The following is a 21,158-nucleotide window of genomic DNA, read 5'->3' as shown; positions in this document are numbered from 1 at the left end:
TCATTATGTAAATGTAGCAATAGCGCCACCTATTACTACTGACTAATTTACATCAAGCTTACAATGATTTAAGGGGAGATAATTCCAAGCTCAAAAGAGTATTTATTATTTACTCTAAGCATCATAGAAAATGTTTAATATTAATTTATCAAATCTATTCAACAATCACTCTTCACTTGTGTCCTATGTTTCTAATGTTAATTTATTGTTCATTTCCTTTTCTAAGTGGCCACGAAGAAAGTTGTCTCACACGGACAACTCTTTTAATTACTCCGAGATTCTTATTTCTAATACATGACTTGTTCGGTCAATCACAGTTAAATATCTTAAGTTCCTCCTTCTCCACTGAAGATTTATTTTATCACATTTTCATGGCAACATATCATTCAGTATTTTGATAAAGAATTGTGAAAATTTGTTTACTGATCAGGTGAAAGGAACACGTTTAACATGACACTGTATTTAGTGTTACTCAAAAGCCAAAACATAGAGCACATTTTTCAAACTGACTTTGTCTAAAATTAAGATGTACTCTTAGTAGAGAAAGTGACTTATTATGAACTCATTGGTTTTGTTCGAATTCGGGACTTGATTTTGTCACTTACCATTTACTAATGACAGATTTACAATCAAATCAAATTCTGATTGGTTCGATAATCATGTGGCTCAGTCACAACAAGATTTTCCTTCCAAACAAAATCGCAACTCAAGTTTAAAACAGGTTAACAATGTTTTATTTTGAGAAGTTACAATAATACTTTATTTTTCTAACAAATGACAGATTTACACTCAAATTAAATATCACTTCCAACTGAACACAAACAGCTTAACAGACCAACAGAGAACCAACAACTTCTGCTCGTTTTACTGGAATATATATATATATATATATATATATATATATATATATATATATATATATATATATATATATATATATATATATATATATATATTTGGTTCCATATGTGCATACATGTTTCAGTGGAGTCCCAATTCAGGGATGATACTTCATCAAACCAAAACAGAATTGATATTGAAAGGGTGTCAAGATTACATTGGTTTTTATAAGTTTTGGTTTTACATTCCTGGGGAAATTGGGATGTATACTTTGTGAATGTAAGCAGTAAGGTTTTTTGGAGGTGTGATGAGGGGAAATACTCTTTCCTCATGTTTAAGCTGTCATTGGTAGGGAGGTGTTAGGTGATTCTTTTAGCTTGGCGGTTATTTTTGCCCTTGATCTAAAATTTCCTATATCTTAGGTTGTTTTTATGGTTGTACATCTTTTATTAGTGGTGACTTTAATTTCTTTTAAACAAGTGTTATTTCTATTTATTAATTAATTTTTTAATCTCTCGTTTTTTATTTGTTCATTTGTTTTTAGTTTTTTAGTTTTCAGAGTAGGAGTGAGGGGGAGGGAAGTGCCGTTTCATGCGATTAAGCTGTTGACAGTTGGGAGGTGTTAGAATTCTATTAGTCTGGTAGCTACTTTTCTTACTTTGATATAAAGTACTTTTATATTCCTATCGTCGCTACTATTTATATGCTAGGTTGTTTTTTGGTTGTTCTTCCTTTACTGCTTGTGACTTCCTATTGATAAGTGTTCTTATTTTTTGTTTTTTATTTATTTTTGTATTTATTTATTACTTTTTTATTTATTTATTTTATATATATATTAATTTACTTTTTTATTCTCCACAATTTTTCATTCTTTCATTTGTTTTTAGTTTTTCAGGTTTCTTTTTTATTTACCTATTTTTTTGTTTATATATAAGATATAAGTTTTTATGAACGGATTAGTTATTTTAAAAAGATATATAGGTCTTAAAAGTTTAAGTGTGTGTGTGGGGGGGGGAGAGAGAGAAAGAAAGAGAGAGAGAAAGAGAGAGAGAGAAGTAAAGTTTGGTAGCATTTTATATTTCCTTTTGCTAAGGGAAGTGTGACTTATTTGGCTGCTCATTGTCCACTCTCTTACTTTGCTGTAAAATGTTCTTTAACTTGTATTACAATGCTGAGAGATCTGATTGGCTGACATACAGCCAAATCACATCACTAAAATTATAATTCTACCAAAAGATAATCGTTAATAATTGCTACATACATATATATATATATATATATATATATATATATATATATATATATAGTCATCCACATATAGTACTGTGTCGCTGTTTCACAGATCATCAGTGTGGCTAGACAGGCAACTGCTTCAAACTAGGATCGACACTCGACAGCCCAAATGACAATCAAAGCTTCTCGCCATTGCGCTATATGGCTGCTGCTGTGTGGGTAATGAATTAACGATGTTTTGACATCATCCAAATGCCTCCGCCTGATTTGTTTACACAATGAGCGTCGCTTAATACGCTAATGGCAGTTTGTATATCACTTCCCAATATGCTCAACCCAAGATAGGGAGCATACATATCAGGGACATAAGTTGCAGGGGAACTATGTAGCAAGATGTCTGTTCACATTACACTTGAACTTCTGCATGTCAGTACAGTTGGGAAAGCAGAATCCCAGAAGGAAGTTCCAAAGTCTAGCAATTCTGGAGAAGAAACTATTGAACTAGAAAGCATTCACCATTAAAATACTTGTAGAACAGGCAGAGGGATGCAACATTTCGTCGATGGAATAGAGGTTGAAGCTTAGCTGACAGTTTGGGACCTATCAGGTTGGCGACTCTCTTTTGAACCCTGTCCAGGAGTGAGAAACAAGTAGCAGATGCACCAGCCCAAATGTGACAACAATACTACATACCTGGGCGAATGGTTGCCTTATAGAGGTACAGGATACTTTCAGGTGTTAGTAACTTTCTAGCACGGTAGAGAGAGCCTACCTTCCTCGCAGTATCCCTGGCAATGCTCTCAATGTATCTGTTCCAACTCATGTTCCCTGTGAACGTTAGGCCGAGGAGTTTAAAAAAGTACTTCCAGGTAATGTATTTTTAGCCATTGCTATTGGTGGTTGAGAAGGTTTATTGTAGGTTTCCTCAATCATACTTTTAGTTATAAGCAGTAAATGGATTTTATACTTGTGTGCTATTATTTACTTCCTTCCTATCGCAGGAAGATGTGACACAAGGTCGAAAGGTGGGGAGGGGGGAGTCAAGCTAAAGGAAGAGCATTCTGGTCTATTAAACATTGCCCAGAAAGCCCTGTTGGTATTCCACAATCAAAGTGCCCCAGGCAACAAGCAATAAACTTACTCCAACCGAAACATGGGAGGTAAAGCCCAGCCTCCTAGAACCGCACAAGATCAAAATAAGCCATACCTCAGCCAACAGGAAAAAAAAGCTATTTCAACAATGGCCTAGGCTCTAGTGGTTTTGGAGTGAAGGAAAAATCATTGCTCCGCATCGCTGGCCATGTTGATTGCATTATGCTATATTATAAAAGAGACGTACATTTGTATTAAAGTACAAAGTTACACCTATTGATTTTTGTTAGAACAACTTTATGTTATAACTCGTAACGGCTTTTTCACGCATTCATTTTCATAAATTTTCTCTTCATTTTTTTTTCTTCTGACTTCTTTGTTTAACACATTTACATTTTGAATTGTTTTAATTTTAATTTAAACGCAGATTTTATATTCTGTGCATATACTTTCATTGTCAGTACTGGTTTATTATTATGATACAAGACTAGGATCCAAGAGGGATGAAAAAAATTATTTTTTAAGGATAATTTCATAAATGAATAGAAATTTATAAACTTTATACGGAATAAACCAATATGACCATCTTAACTTTACAGATGGCCCTACAGAGAGACACACCATTGATTGGGAATTATAGCGATGTGTCAGAGGTGATCCGTTATAATCTGAGTTTGGTCAGTTCAGTTCTGCAACAAATTTGTCAGAAAACAGAGAAACTAAATTCTTCATGGCCGATCATTGAAAAGATGAAACCAGTTAGAGGTAAGATTATTTCTATTAAATTATCTCTATTTAAATTTAGTTGTGTGTATTATATGTTTCATATAAACATATGCATCCCTTAATTAACAAATCATTATACATTTTGGAACACATTTGTTAGGCATAAGTGTAAATAATGTGGGATATATTTAGCTTAATTTATGCAAAAAGGGGAAATGATGAGGTGAAAATTCAGATTTTTTTTAAATGTTAACAATAGATACCATCAATGAATAAATATTTCACATTTTTTTCAGTTTTTTTAAAAGATTTTTTTAGGATGCTTAGTATGGATACAACCTCGCATTTAAAAATTCAAATATTTCAGATTTCTAGAAGTGTAAGCCATTTTGAGTTTCAGAACAGTTTCAGATGGTTCGCTGTTACACACAAGTCCTGGGAGGTGACTTGTTTGTAGTAGACAGTTCCACAGAACAAAATATTCTTACCGTGTCGAAACCCGCGAAAAGAACATGTGAAATTGCTCCAGAAAAGGTTTAATATTTATGAAGCAATTCTGGTTTCTGATTGGTTGGTAGCAGAACGTGAATTAATTTGATTCGTCAGTTCTTAGCAGCATCGTTTATAAATAGAATCTCCCACCTGTGAGGGACCATACCCCATTAATCCCAAAATATTGCAACAAGATTTACATTAAATTTTATTCATAGACACCAATTAAGCAAGATTTTATGAATTTCAATTTCTTAAAACCGCTTAAGTTTAAGTCTTATTTGTTTATACAATTGTGTCGTGGTTAAGGGTACAATAATGTGGCAAGCATGTTTGGACTCTATGGCGATGTGCAACAAAAGATCCGAGGGCCGTTTTTGTAGCTTGTTCCAATCATTCTTTGAACCTTTGTGGAAAATATTCGTTAGCTAACAATCTATCTTGTGTAATGTTTTTTGTAGTGGTGGAACGATCCCCAAATTTTTCCCGATTCCAATCCAATTACTGATTCCATTCTAAATTTCCGATTCCGATTCGATTCCTGATTCCGATTCTTTTAATATTTATAAATATTTAATTAGAGATTTTCATTTTGTTTTTCATTTTTTTATTTTTGTAAATTTTCAAATTATTGCATAAATCCCCGGGTAATTTCCGGGTACATTTTTTCTAAAATGTTTTCCTTGTAATATATTGCAAATTGAAAGTCAACAAAAGGTTTATTTTGATTTTAAACAAAGCAAAAATGTATCAGTTTGTCGTTAGTATGCAACATGCTACTTGAAAGTTTTCATAAACAGTTGAACTCGTACCCGGAAAACTCATCCCTTTTGCTAGGTAGGAAAACTGGTCTCTTATTGAATAAATATCGATTGAAAACGCATTTTTTGACCATTCTTGAAGGAGATATTGTTTTTAGAGGCGACTACGCATCCCCATGATATTTTTAAAAGTTATTTTTAACTCTTTTTTAAAAAACTAAACATGATCACGGATTCAAAACACAAAAAACGAAACCATATATTTATTTAAAAAAAAATACTTTAGTTTTAACACTTATTATTACGAAATAAAAATAAAGGAAAGAAAATACTTACATATTATCAAAGAAAGCAAATATTTTATTTAGAAAAATTAATTTAGTTTAAACAATTCTTGTGTTATTACGAAAAAAAAACAAAAAAAAAAAACAAACAAAAAACACGGTACTTATGTATTTTTGGTACCGTGCTGAAATAATAACGTTATTATTTCGAAAGCCATTTTTAACATGGGAAGAGGAAGGTATCGTTTAAAGATCATTCGGGGGCACTTCTGCAGTATACAGACGGCGGCTATTGTTAGGGAGCGATAACTCCAATTTCTTCTTGGTCAAATAACACGGCAAATAAGTAACTAACAAGATTTTTTTCCGAACAGAAAAATATTTGAAAATCAAAACATTTATTGTATAAAAATGTATCAATATATAATTATAAAAAATTTATTTTATAAAAATGTATCAATATATAATTGTAAAAACATTTATTGTATAAAAATGTATCCATATATTATTGTAAAAAACATTTATTTAAAAGTCTGCGTAAGAAAATATAATTTTAATAAAACAATTTTGCAATAAAAGCTACATTGGATTTTTTATAAAATAGTTTTGTTTTTTTTCGAACAAATAAATAATTTAAATGAAACATTTTTTTGAATTAAAGCAACTTTGAAGGGTCAACAACAAATTAATAATTTAAATGTTTTTTTGACTGAGAAGCACTACCTGGCGACAGTTTAGTGAAACGCACCAAGAAAAGATGGCCGCCGTCCGCATACTGCACAAGTGCATTTTGTTGTTTCCTGAACACAAAAAATTTTTCTAAATAAAATATTTGTTTTATTATTTAATAATACAAGAAGTATTTTCTCTTTTTTTGTTTGTTTGTTTGGTAATAACACAAGAAATGTTAAAAAATAAAGTAATTTTTTTTTTTCGTTTTTTTGTGTCTTCCTTCCGTTCAGTTTTGTTACATAATCAACCGTATTCACTTTCGGTAGCTTGATTTTTTTTTTCCAAGCAGCGATCTTGGACATTACCTAAAGTAAACAAATTTTTTTTTAGGGGGGGGGGGCGTTTTAAAACTATATCTACCTCAGTATTTTCTTTAATTTTCTATTTTTTGACGATTATCAAAACCCCTAAGATGTGATCCCCTGTATCGGACATTATTTCTCGTTCTCATGTAACACTCGACGCTACTTTTTTTTTACTCAATAAACGCTTCAAAATAAATTAAAGCACTAACAACTTAGCCAGCTAGGTAGAAAAATCGATTTTGCCCTTTTAAAAACAACAGTAAATAAGTATAAATATTTTAAAAATATTATGCGGTCTGTAGTCCTGTTTTTGAACAGAATAAACGCTTTAAAATAAGTGAAACCATTAACAACTTAGCCAGTTAGGTAAAAAACGGACACTTAGAAAATCGATTTTATTTTTTTAAAAACAACAGTAAACAAGTAAATATATATATTTTTTAATATTATGGGGGGGGTTATAGTCTTTTTTAAAAACAATATCGCCTTCAAGAACGGCCATATAATGTGTTTTTAATCGATATTTATTCAATAACGGACCAGTTTTCCTACCTAGCAAAAAGGGACGAGTTTTCCTAAATTCCTAAATAAGTTTTGGGTATTTTAAATGTAAATGAAAGCTTTCTCAATGTTTGCTCTTCCAAAGTTTTGATAAACTTGTGAGATTTTCATCTATATTTTCACTTGTGCCAAAACCAAACAAAACATTAGGAAACATGAAATATTTCAAAGTATGTGGTGGTCCGACAAAACCAACACCAGAAAAAAAATGCCAAGCATGTTAAATCTTTGATATTAAAGTGCGAAGTCTCTAATAAACACGATATGACCATTAACCAAATAGATACGAAAAGCTTTTTTAAATCTTTGATACTGAATAGGCAAGTGAACTCTAGAACATTTACTTTGCTTACAATAAAAACTAATAAAAACAAATTAAATTAGGTTTGGAAAGTTTGAGGATTTCCTTGGGTTCAAAAAGGTGACATAAAACTTTAATTACTTTAGAAGAAGCCGATGACAACCACCCCAATGTACAACTGGCACCAACGAAATTTCCACCACCTGTCAAGTGCATTTAAAACTTGTTAATAATCATATGAACTCCCTCCAATGAGGGAACATAGACATTTTAGCTAAATTATAAATGACCAATAAAAATAAATTAAACTCTGCTAACCAATGTTAAATCTGTAAATAAGATTTATAACTCATTCTGTGGCCCTTCTCAGTCTTGTTGTAAAGGAACAACTTCTACTAAAAAAAATTTGTACTTGTTTCATTTTTATTTAAAAATTTTAAAGAATCGGTTTGGAATCGGAAATTAGACTATAATTTTTCTGATTCCGATACCGATTCCAATACCCCAAAAAGTTACAATTTTTCCGATTCCTGATTCCGATTCCGATTAATCGTCCCAACACTAGATTTTTGGAAGTCTTGAGGAATGTTACAAATTTTTGTCTCGGTCGATCCATCGCTGTGAAGCCAGTTTTCAGCATGTGCATTTCGTTTGTGGAAACCATTCAAAACGCATGTAATCTATGAAAGTGATGAAAAAGAGTTGCTGCACACAATGTGTATGCCAGCTATATGCGACTTGTTTCATCTTTTTCTTGTGTTTCTGGGTTGACAATTTACAAGAAATCAACTTAGATCAGAAATACATGCAAGCACCAGATATTACTCTGGAAATGATTGCTGCCAAATGAGGGCTCCCTAGGTCTTTTTGGAAGAACAACATACAAAAGTTGTTGGCAGTGCCGTCCAGCAAGCACTTTCTAAGTGTGAAGAATATGATATTTCTACAGAGAAGAGAATCAAAAGAAAGAACAGAATACCAGGAGAGGAACCAGAGATGCTGGATTGTCATTGCAGCAGGAGACTAAGAGGGCAATGTTAGAGTGTCTAGACCATTTCCATATCGAGTTGGATACCAGAGGAAAGGCATTTTACTAACGTTTTGTGTTGTTCAGTCAGATCATTTGCGCCAAAGACTAAGAAATACAATCGTCTGTTGCCAAATTCATTGCTGCGAATGAGGATCTGCATGAAAAAGAACTTTGTTTATAAATTTCACGTTTAAGGCAACACTTACAAAATTGAGGAAGCAAACACTGAACCGCAGTTCCTACAGTTTATCATCGAGTGGGACTTTGTTGAGTCATTGCCATACCTTATGCTGATTCTAAGATTCTTTCTGACAATGTGTTTCTGGTGCATTATGTGAAAGAAGTTTCTCCAAAATGAACCTTATAAAAATTACCTCCAGTCAACCATAAGCCAGTTGAGACAGTCAAATCTGGCTGTGCTGTCCATTGAAAACCAGCTTACAAGACAAATAGATTTTGACAATGTCATTGACCAATTTGTCACAATAAATACAAGAAAACATTCTAAACCATTGTATCAAATGTCATTCGTTTGTGTATTGCCGTGTTTTGTATTTAGTTGTTCTGAAAGTGCCTCTCAACAAGGTGAGAAATATTCAGTTCTCCCAAAAGAGGCACTTTGATTGGGAAAAATTGTAAATTGTAAAAGTATAGAAGTATTTCTCTTTTACGAGCCGAGAATAGAAAAGATTAAGTGCAGTATCTGTTTTGATACTCCACATTGCTGCAAGTCAAAAGTCAACTTCTAGTCAATTCTTAATTAAGAAAACTATCAACAAATGTTAGTGTCACAAAACAAAAGTAATTTCCGGAGATAATTTTTCACTCGAAGAAATAAAATAAAAATAATTAATTCTTGCAAATATTTAATGCCTTTAATCAATATTATATATATTTCTTTTTTACAGAATCTGCTGCCAAGAAAAGCATTGCCAAATATTCTCAGCCTTTAACAAAACCAGAAATGACAACTCTTTGACATTTTATAATATGTTGTAATCTTGAATATTTTATTTCATTCAGAATAAATATATATTTAAATTCTTTTATAATCTCTCTCTCTCTCTCTCTCTCTCTCTCTCTCTCTCTCTCTATATATATATATATATATATATATATATATATATATATATATATATATATATATATATATATACTAGCAAAGTGCCCGTCGTTGACTGGGTTCAAAAACAGCCTACAGAAAATGGACTCTGATTCATGAAATAATACTGGTATACTTTTGCCCAACAATTTCACAAAATCATATTGTAAACATTGAATTTTTATCTCCAGGCGACCACTGAGTTTTAATTTTAAATAGTTAATACAATAAGCCAGGACAGGGAAGATATTGTATATATTTATTAGAATTATAATAATTTATATATACATTGAATAATATTAAAGAATGAAATAATTTCAAAATAACAATTTAGGACGCTAAAAGCGTACACAGTTCGAAAAGTAGAAAAGAACATTTTTATTTTAAAATTATCAAGGTTCGTACTTATATTTTTACTTCTACTAACAAAACATTAGGTTTAATTCATTTCCATAGTTATTTTTTGCAGAATATAGAATATCTTTTAAAAAATTAGTGTACACTTTCACCTAACAATTTAATCAAAAAATAAATATTGAATTTTTATCTTGAGGCGATCGCTAAGTATTTTAACACCAAGATTCGTACTTATATTTCTATTTATACTAATAATATAATTATAATAATTAGGTTTTATTCATTTTGAATGTTATTTTTGCAGAATATGGACTGGTCTTTTCGAAGTTTACTCAGTACTTTCACCTAACAATTTAATACAAAGATACTGTATACAGCCCACAACCACCATGTTAAAAACGACTTTTTAAATAATATTATTTCAGCACGAACAGTTAATAGCAGAAGTCATTCTTAACATAGCCAGTTTCATCTAGGTACAAATAAAAATGGCAGAAAAAAGATAGGTGGGACATAGTTTTAAAAGCCAGTTTATCATAATTTTTTGTAGGTTTCCGACTACTTTTTCATTGTTATTTGAAAGATTAATTTCCAGGGGGGGGGGGGGAATTGTACACGCGAAAAAAGTTATAATGAAAAATTTTTTCATGGCAACATTCGGAAATTGACAAGTTCAGCAAAATTTTGAAGTTAAATAAATTCATTGTAAAAATCTCTTGAAAGATAAATTCAGTTTTCAAAGATAATTAGCAAAGTAGAGTCCTAAGATATTGTATTAAATTTACAAAAATACCTTTTTTTGTACAAAAAAGAAGCTTAATTAGCCCCCAGAAGAGATTCTGGCTTCGCTTGACCAAAGCAAAATGAAGTCGTCAAGTATGGATTCTACAGAAGCTCAAAATGTCAAAAAGTCAAAAGACTGTCTGAAAATGATGTCAAGTAGTTGGAAGAAGATAAGGCGTGCTAGTTGTTTTTCTTTGTTTCTTTTCCAGCCAGTCATCCATACATTCCTATCGTGAGTGTTTGCATGATTTTTATCCTTTTAAATTTAATTATTTTTCTGAGTTCCTGCTTTTAAATTAGAAATACTTTTTTATTTTTCAAGATTATATAAAAATTATGTTACAATGAACGTTACACGTTCATTCAAGCAAGGAAAATATTAGAATCTTACATATAAAAATATTAGAATCTTACATATAAAATATTAGAATCTTACATATAAAAATATTAGAATCTTACATATAAAATATTAGAATCTTACATATAAAAATATTAGAATCTTACATATAAAATATTAGAATCTTACATATAAAAATATTAGAATCTTACATATAAAAATATTAGAATCTTACATATAAAATATTAGAATCTTACATATAAAAATATTAGAATCTTACATATAAAAATATTAGAATCTTACATATAAAAATATTAGAATCTTACATATAAAAATATTAGAATCTTACATATAAAAATATTAGAATCTTACATATAAAATATTAGAATCTTACATATAAAAATATTAGAATCTTACATATAAAAATATTAGAATCTTACATATAAAAATATTAGAATCTTACATATAAAATATTAGAATCTTACATATAAAAATATTAGAATCTTACATATAAAAATATTAGAATCTTACATATAAAATATTAGAATCTTACATATAAAAATATTAGAATCTTACATATAAAAATATTAGAATCTTACATATAAAAATATTAGAATCTTACATATAAAAATATTAGAATCTTACATATAAAATATTAGAATCTTACATATAAAAATATTAGAATCTTACATATAAAAATATTAGAATCTTACATATAAAAATATTAGAATCTTACATATAAAATATTAGAATCTTACATATAAAATATTAGAATCTTACATATAAAAATATTAGAATCTTACATATAAAAATATTAGAATCTTACATATAAAAATATTAGAATCTTACATATAAAATATTAGAATCTTACATATAAAAATATTAGAATCTTACATATAAAAATATTAGAATCTTACATATAAAAATATTAGAATCTTACATATAAAATATTAGAATCTTACATATAAAAATATTAGAATCTTACATATAAAAATATTAGAATCTTACATATAAAAATATTAGAATCTTACATATAAAAATATTAGAATCTTACATATAAAATATTAGAATCTTACATATAAAAATATTAGAATCTTACATATAAAAATATTAGAATCTTACATATAAAATATTAGAATCTTACATATAAAAATATTAGAATCTTACATATAAAAATATTAGAATCTTACATATAAAAATATTAGAATCTTACATATAAAAATATTAGAATCTTACATATAAAATATTAGAATCTTACATATAAAAATATTAGAATCTTACATATAAAAATATTAGAATCTTACATATAAAAATATTAGAATCTTACATATAAAATATTAGAATCTTACATATAAAATATTAGAATCTTACATATAAAAATATTAGAATCTTACATATAAAAATATTAGAATCTTACATATAAAAATATTAGAATCTTACATATAAAATATTAGAATCTTACATATAAAAATATTAGAATCTTACATATAAAAATATTAGAATCTTACATATAAAAATATTAGAATCTTACATATAAAATATTAGAATCTTACATATAAAAATATTAGAATCTTACATATAAAAATATTAGAATCTTACATATAAAATATTAGAATCTTACATATAAAAATATTAGAATCTTACATATAAAAATATTAGAATCTTACATATAAAAATATTAGAATCTTACATATAAAATATTAGAATCTTACATATAAAAATATTAGAATCTTACATATAAAAATATTAGAATCTTACATATAAAAATATTAGAATCTTACATATAAAAATATTAGAATCTTACATATAAAATATTAGAATCTTACATATAAAAATATTAGAATCTTACATATAAAAATATTAGAATCTTACATATAAAAATATTAGAATCTTACATATAAAAATATTAGAATCTTACATATAAAAATATTAGAATCTTACATATAAAATATTAGAATCTTACATATAAAAATATTAGAATCTTACATATAAAAATATTAGAATCTTACATATAAAAATATTAGAATCTTACATATAAAAATATTAGAATCTTACATATAAAATATTAGAATCTTACATATAAAAATATTAGAATCTTACATATAAAAATATTAGAATCTTACATATAAAAATATTAGAATCTTACATATAAAAATATTAGAATCTTACATATAAAATATTAGAATCTTACATATAAAAATATTAGAATCTTACATATAAAAATATTAGAATCTTACATATAAAAATATTAGAATCTTACATATAAAAATATTAGAATCTTACATATAAAAATATTAGAATCTTACATATAAAATATTAGAATCTTACATATAAAAATATTAGAATCTTACATATAAAAATATTAGAATCTTACATATAAAAATATTAGAATCTTACATATAAAATATTAGAATCTTACATATAAAAATATTAGAATCTTACATATAAAAATATTAGAATCTTACATATAAAAATATTAGAATCTTACATATAAAATATTAGAATCTTACATATAAAAATATTAGAATCTTACATATAAAAATATTAGAATCTTACATATAAAAATATTAGAATCTTACATATAAAATATTAGAATCTTACATATAAAAATATTAGAATCTTACATATAAAAATATTAGAATCTTACATATAAAAATATTAGAATCTTACATATAAAATATTAGAATCTTACATATAAAAATATTAGAATCTTACATATAAAAATATTAGAATCTTACATATAAAAATATTAGAATCTTACATATAAAATATTAGAATCTTACATATAAAAATATTAGAAACTTACATATAAAAATATTAGAATCTTACATATAAAAATATTAGAATCTTACATATAAAATATTAGAATCTTACATATAAAAATATTAGAATCTTACATATAAAATATTAGAATCTTACATATAAAAATATTAGAATCTTACATATAAAAATATTAGAATCTTACATATAAAATATTAGAATCTTACATATAAAAATATTAGAATCTTACATATAAAAATATTAGAATCTTACATATAAAAATATTAGAATCTTACATATAAAAATATTAGAATCTTACATATAAAAATATTAGAATCTTACATATAAAAATATTAGAATCTTACATATAAAATATTAGAATCTTACATATAAAAATATTAGAATCTTACATATAAAAATATTAGAATCTTACATATAAAATATTAGAATCTTACATATAAAATATTAGAATCTTACATATAAAAATATTAGAATCTTACATATAAAAATATTAGAATCTTACATATAAAAATATTAGAATCTTACATATAAAAATATTAGAATCTTACATATAAAAATATTAGAATCTTACATATAAAATATTAGAATCTTACATATAAAAATATTAGAATCTTACATATAAAAATATTAGAATCTTACATATAAAAATATTAGAATCTTACATATAAAAATATTAGAATCTTACATATAAAAATATTAGAATCTTACATATAAAAATATTAGAATCTTACATATAAAATATTAGAATCTTACATATAAAAATATTAGAATCTTACATATAAAAATATTAGAATCTTACATATAAAAATATTAGAATCTTACATATAAAAATATTAGAATCTTACATATAAAAATATTAGAATCTTACATATAAAAATATTAGAATCTTACATATAAAAATATTAGAATCTTACATATAAAAATATTAGAATCTTACATATAAAAATATTAGAATCTTACATATAAAATATTAGAATCTTACATATAAAATATTAGAATCTTACATATAAAAATATTAGAATCTTACATATAAAAATATTAGAATCTTACATATAAAATATTAGAATCTTACATATAAAAATATTAGAATCTTACATATAAAAATATTAGAATCTTACATATAAAAATATTAGAATCTTACATATAAAAATATTAGAATCTTACATATAAAAATATTAGAATCTTACATATAAAATATTAGAATCTTACATATAAAAATATTAGAATCTTACATATAAAAATATTAGAATCTTACATATAAAAATATTAGAATCTTACATATAAAATATTAGAATCTTACATATAAAAATATTAGAATCTTACATATAAAAATATTAGAATCTTACATATAAAAATATTAGAATCTTACATATAAAAATATTAGAATCTTACATATAAAATATTAGAATCTTACATATAAAAATATTAGAATCTTACATATAAAATATTAGAATCTTACATATAAAAATATTAGAATCTTACATATAAAAATATTAGAATCTTACATATAAAAATATTAGAATCTTACATATAAAAATATTAGAATCTTACATATAAAATATTAGAATCTTACATATAAAATATTAGAATCTTACATATAAAAATATTAGAATCTTACATATAAAAATATTAGAATCTTACATATAAAAATATTAGAATCTTACATATAAAATATTAGAATCTTACATATAAAAATATTAGAATCTTACATATAAAAATATTAGAATCTTACATATATAAATATTAGAATCTTACATATAAAAATATTAGAATCTTACATATAAAAATATTAGAATCTTACATATAAAAATATTAGAATCTTACATATAAAAATATTAGAATCTTACATATAAAAATATTAGAATCTTACATATAAAAATATTAGAATCTTACATATAAAAATATTAGAATCTTACATATAAAAATATTAGAATCTTACATATAAAAATATTAGAATCTTACATATAAAAATATTAGAATCTTACATATAAAATATTAGAATCTTACATATAAAAATATTAGAATCTTACATATAAAAATATTAGAATCTTACATATAAAAATATTAGAATCTTACATATAAAAATATTAGAATCTTACATATAAAAATATTAGAATCTTACATATAAAATATTAGAATCTTACATATAAAAATATTAGAATCTTACATATAAAAATATTAGAATCTTACATATAAAAATATTAGAATCTTACATATAAAAATATTAGAATCTTACATATAAAAATATTAGAATCTTACATATAAAATATTAGAATCTTACATATAAAAATATTAGAATCTTACATATAAAAATATTAGAATCTTACATATAAAAATATTAGAATCTTACATATAAAAATATTAGAATCTTACATATAAAATATTAGAATCTTACATATAAAAATATTAGAATCTTACATATAAAAATATTAGAATCTTACATATAAAAATATTAGAATCTTACATATAAAATATTAGAATCTTACATATAAAAATATTAGAATCTTACATATAAAAATATTAGAATCTTACATATAAAAATATTAGAATCTTACATATAAAAATATTAGAATCTTACATATAAAATATTAGAATCTTACATATAAAAATATTAGAATCTTACATATAAAAATATTAGAATCTTACATATAAAAATATTAGAATCTTACATATAAAAATATTAGAATCTTACATATAAAATATTAGAATCTTACATATAAAAATATTAGAATCTTACATATAAAAATATTAGAATCTTACATATAAAAATATTAGAATCTTACATATAAAAATATTAGAATCTTACATATAAAAATATTAGAATCTTACATATAAAAATATTAGAATCTTACATATAAAAATATTAGAATCTTACATATAAAAATATTAGAATCTTACATATAAAAATATTAGAATCTTACATATAAAATATTAGAATCTTACATATAAAAATTACACAAAAAGAAACAGGAAATATTTTTTGCAATTATAATTTTTTTTGTGTGCGAAAATACTAAATAAACAATGCTTAATTCAATGATAATATCGGTAGTTCGAAAAATTAATTTTTCTTCAAGTTGTATCGAATTTATTAATACAGACATTAGGTTTTTTTCGTAATGTTCCTGAAAAAAATTAATTTTTCTTCAAGTTGTATCGAATTTATTAATACAGACATTAGGTTTTTTTCGTAATGTTCCTGAAAAAAATTAATTTTTCTTCAAGTTGTATCGAATTTATTAATACAGACATTAGGTTTTTTTCGTAATGTTCCTGAAAAAAATTAATTTTTCTTTTTTTATTGTTGCAATTTACGATGCTTTGTTTTCATGAAAAAAGCAAAAATAAATTCATGCATTTTATTTTTATCACTGAAAACCATAGTAAAGTTGTTTTTTGTTTAAACAAAAGTAATACTTAATAATACTAAGATAAATAAAAAAAAAATGGCTTCATTATATTCCGTGATCATTATTTGATAAATATTGAAAAGTTCATTAAAATTGACTAATTTTCTGATTATTGATGAATTTTTAAGTAAAAGGAGGGGTCAAAATGTTTATATATTTTAAGCATTGGCATTCATTTTGCATTTACCTGTTTCATCTAATAATTATTACACAACAAAGGTTAAGCCACCCAAAACAGGAAGTATTTTATATTCAAAACCTACTTTGAAATAACATCGTTAACTCATAATCAGTTACGCATGATCACCGTCCTTATTATCATTAGTAGTAGTAGTGTTGCTATTGCTATGGTTGTTGTTGCTATATTTTGGTTATTATTATTGGTGGTGATTTTAATATTGTTATTATTGCTAATATTTTTTACAAGTTTTTACAATTCTTATTTTCTCCCATTCTTCATATTTTTTATATTATTATTATTAGTAGTAGTATCAGTATTATTATTATTATTATTATTATTATTATTATTAGTAGTAGTATAGTAAATAGTAGTACTAGTAGTAGTATTCTTTTTTGTTTAATTATTTCTAACAATTGTTACAGTAATACTGACGATATTAATTGTCTGTATTACTGTAACAATTATTTTTAATGTTATTATTTTCTTACTGTTATTACTATCAGTATCATCATTATTATTTGTATTATATTTTTTCAGTTTTACTATTATCATTAAAATTATTATTACTTTTTTATTCCTACTATTATCAATAATATTATTGCCATTAGTAGTCATATTAAACTTTGCTATTATTGATTTTCATATTAATATTGCTAACATCATTTTCATGTAGTATTATTTATCATTAATTCTAGGTTTGGCTTTGGCAGGGAGATTTCGTCTTTCAGTCTGATTTCCTAAGCAACGCCTGGACACGGATGGGCTAGTTATTTATATTTCTTTTTCTAGAACTATTGTTTTTTAATGAAATTTTTTAATTAAAAAGAAGCAAAACTTATTTAAATTTGGAAAGAATTTTAAGATACATTCGTTTAACCTATAGGTTTAAAAAACAAAACATGAAAAGCAAACACATTTATTAAAAATGAATCTGATTTTATTAAATATTTGTAAATTTTGTACTAGCTGAAGTTTATTAAAATCTTCTATTCTACTTGTGCAAAAAACTAAAGATTTAAAACTTCAAAACTAATATTTCGCAGAGATAGGCAACATGATTACAATAATTATAATGAACATGATTACAATAATTATAATGAACATGATTACAATAATTATAATGAACATGATTACAATAATTATAATGAACATGATTACAATAATTATAATTGTCTCGTCATGTATAATAATAAGTAAAAATCTAATTTAATAAAGCACAAAACTCATTCTTTAATTTTTACTGAAATGAATTGAGATTGAAAAAGGGATTCCCACACTAAAAACAGACATCTTAAACAAGAAAAGTAATAAGATTATGCTTCATATTTTTTCATGTTGATTTTATGATGGTTGGGGTGTTTATCACTAAAACTGTTCTATTTATTATTTTAATCAATCCAGGAGATGTATTGAGCAAGTAACTTGATTGAAATTTTGTGAGCTGTTGCCTCTGATAACATTATAAGTACAGCAGCTGTGTCAGGAGCGTCATGATATATGGCAGTGAATGTTGGATTCTCACTTAGCTGTCTGATAACAGATCCATGACCGGATGCATCTGTGAAATTTGACCAAGCTAACACCAGGTCAGAGCATTTACTGAAAACACTACACTTGTCCTGCATAGAGGATAAACCGTTGTAGAAGCAAACAGGATCTCTGGACCTTAGAATGGATTCCTTGGAAATGGAAATGCGCCAATAATGCAGCAATTCAAGGCATATTTGAACAGGTGCTGGGCTACTGTATCCTTTTCTGTGTAAATTTCTATCATCCTTCTCCTATATGACAATTGAAGCTTGTTTTATTTTTTATTAAATTTATTCAAATTGAATTGAATTTAACCGATGTTTCTTTATCACTACTGATTTAGGAAACATGGTTTAATGATATAGATAAGCGAAAAGATCAATGTGTACACAAAGTGAGAGATTTGCATTCTTTGCACAAGTTCGACTTGTTGTTTTACTCTATGAAAAAACTTTGTTAGTCTGTTGCACTTAGATTGGAAATAGGATTTTCATTGCTAAAAGCATCAATTGAATGGAAGTGTCTTATTTCTATATGTGTCTGTGATACTTAAATTTTGAAAAGAATTTTTGTCAATTTGAGATGTTTAAGTGTTTTCTTATCTGGAAACTAATTTGAACTTTGCTACAATTTAACATTGAGTGATTAGTAAGAATTTTAATGGCGACCATTTTTCATTTTTGCTGCGTGCAGCTGCAGGTGAGATAAGCTGCAGTTGTTTACTGGGTGCGTTTCTCACTCACTTTGTCCAGATAAATCCCCAGTCCTTCGAGATGTTTGAAAAGCTGCTCTGCAACATTGTGCACTTTTTCACTGTTATAATTAAGGAGGTGCAATACGTCACTCAAATGATGCATCGTTTTTGTGTCTCGGCATTGGAGGGTCTGAAAGATAATACAACTTTAAATTCTCTCAATAAATTTTACAAGTTAAACATTGTATTTAAAATAAAATAAATTATTGCTCTATAGTATACTCACTGAAATGTGTATGATATTAAAATAATACAAATAAATGTTACTTTAATCGATTCTACATCCATTTATGAATTCGTTAAAATTGTTAGAAAAGAAAATCCAAATTAACATTTCCAAATATGGAAACAGTTTTAATATTTCTAATTACACAGGAGAAATATTAAGAAACTGTTTCCATATTTAAAAATTCTGAAATACTTAATTAAGATATTCTATTAGTTTTATCTCTTATCTCTTTTCTCTATTGTAAAGCAGTTCTACATAATGGTGATTTATTTTTGTATTGAGATGGTTTATTTTGTAAACATGTACTAGACGATTGTATGTTTAGTGGGCTGGATAGTCGCAGTGCATGCAAAAATAAAATTGCTGCACGTGAATAATATTTAACTAAGAAAAGAGATGAGACCGGAAATTGGAAATATGCTTGATCTCGTGATCATCTAGAATTCTATTTGTTGTCCACTTGAAAAAATAACATGTGAGGTTCCCTGCTGATTACGATGATCTTCCAACTTTAATGTCTGTCTAGATACGATGGCTCCTTAGTATTTTTTTCTGTTTATGGATTGGCAGTACAATAGCCCTATTCAACTGATCAGTTTAGCTAGTATCAAGTGATCAGTTTCCGATAGCAATAGATTGAGAAGAAAGACAGATGTAGCCACTTCCAATTACCAGCTAAGAGTGACTGGTAAAAAGCCCGGGCATCTAGGATTTCCGGTTGAAAGTAAAAATATTCCAGCAGATGAGCGGTCAGAGCTGGCTCGCTGAGATCTGATAGCTTGGTTTTCTGGATTCTGATCAGCAGTTAAGGTTTGTATGCATCTCCAAGCTAATGGATTGTCTTTTCATGTGGTCAGGGTTAGATTTCTCATTTGCAAGTCTGTTATTCAAGTGAAGAAAATCAGCATCATTGTAACATTCAAAAGAATGTATAAGTTATGAAAATATATATGGCAATTGAGCTACACAGAAATGCATGTAGTATTAGGGTATATACAGGGTGGAATGAAAAATTTGTCGCCCTAAAGAAAACAACACTACACCTTTATTTCCAAACTTTTATTGAAAAAATTAATTCAGGTAACTTGATTATGTTGTAGAGATGACATCTATTGGTGATGTTCTCAATGTATGGTCAAGCAAAGTCGTCCAGCGGGTTCAAGTCGGGGGGGGGGCAGTGAGAGAAGAGTACAAAGTTGGTCTGCCAGTGGCCACCTGATTGCACCAGGGATCACAACACTCTTCAGCACTTTGGTGTTGACTTTCAAGCTGACTTCGAAGAGGTGGCTTGATGTGGCGCTCACTTGAAACCACACCAAAGACCATAACCGTGGCCG

At 26.1% G+C, this 21,158-nt stretch overlaps 2 protein-coding genes across 3 annotated transcripts in view; one reads left to right on the top strand and one right to left on the bottom strand.

Annotated features, from left to right (window-relative positions):
* Positions 1-21,158, top strand: part of LOC145255723 (uncharacterized) — a 187,904-nt gene that overhangs the window by 150,515 nt on the left and 16,231 nt on the right. The window contains exons 23-24 of one of the 2 annotated variants that reach the window (XM_080114323.1): positions 3,765-3,930; positions 9,266-9,409. In XM_080114323.1, the coding sequence (XP_079970449.1) occupies positions 3,765-3,930; positions 9,266-9,336 (237 nt within the window). In that variant the 3' untranslated portion in view covers positions 9,337-9,409. Of the gene's footprint in view, positions 1-3,764; positions 3,931-9,265; positions 9,410-21,158 lie in introns of those variants that run through there. The other variant, XM_080114324.1, reaches the window with a different exon arrangement.
* The window catches only part of LOC145255724 (uncharacterized), a 137,755-nt gene continuing 133,379 nt past the window's right edge, over positions 16,783-21,158 (bottom strand). Inside the window, exon 23 of the mRNA XM_080114325.1 lies at positions 16,783-19,722. Coding sequence (XP_079970451.1) covers positions 19,558-19,722 — 165 coding nt within the window. The 3' untranslated portion in view covers positions 16,783-19,557. The remainder of the gene's footprint in view (positions 19,723-21,158) is intronic.

The sequence above is a fragment of the Euprymna scolopes genome, chromosome 31, assembly GCF_053919585.1.
Source record: "Euprymna scolopes isolate OS-2025 chromosome 31, ASM5391958v1, whole genome shotgun sequence".
NCBI classification, from domain to species: domain Eukaryota; kingdom Metazoa; phylum Mollusca; class Cephalopoda; order Sepiida; family Sepiolidae; genus Euprymna; species Euprymna scolopes.
This window is presented reverse-complemented; position numbering and strand designations above follow the sequence as displayed.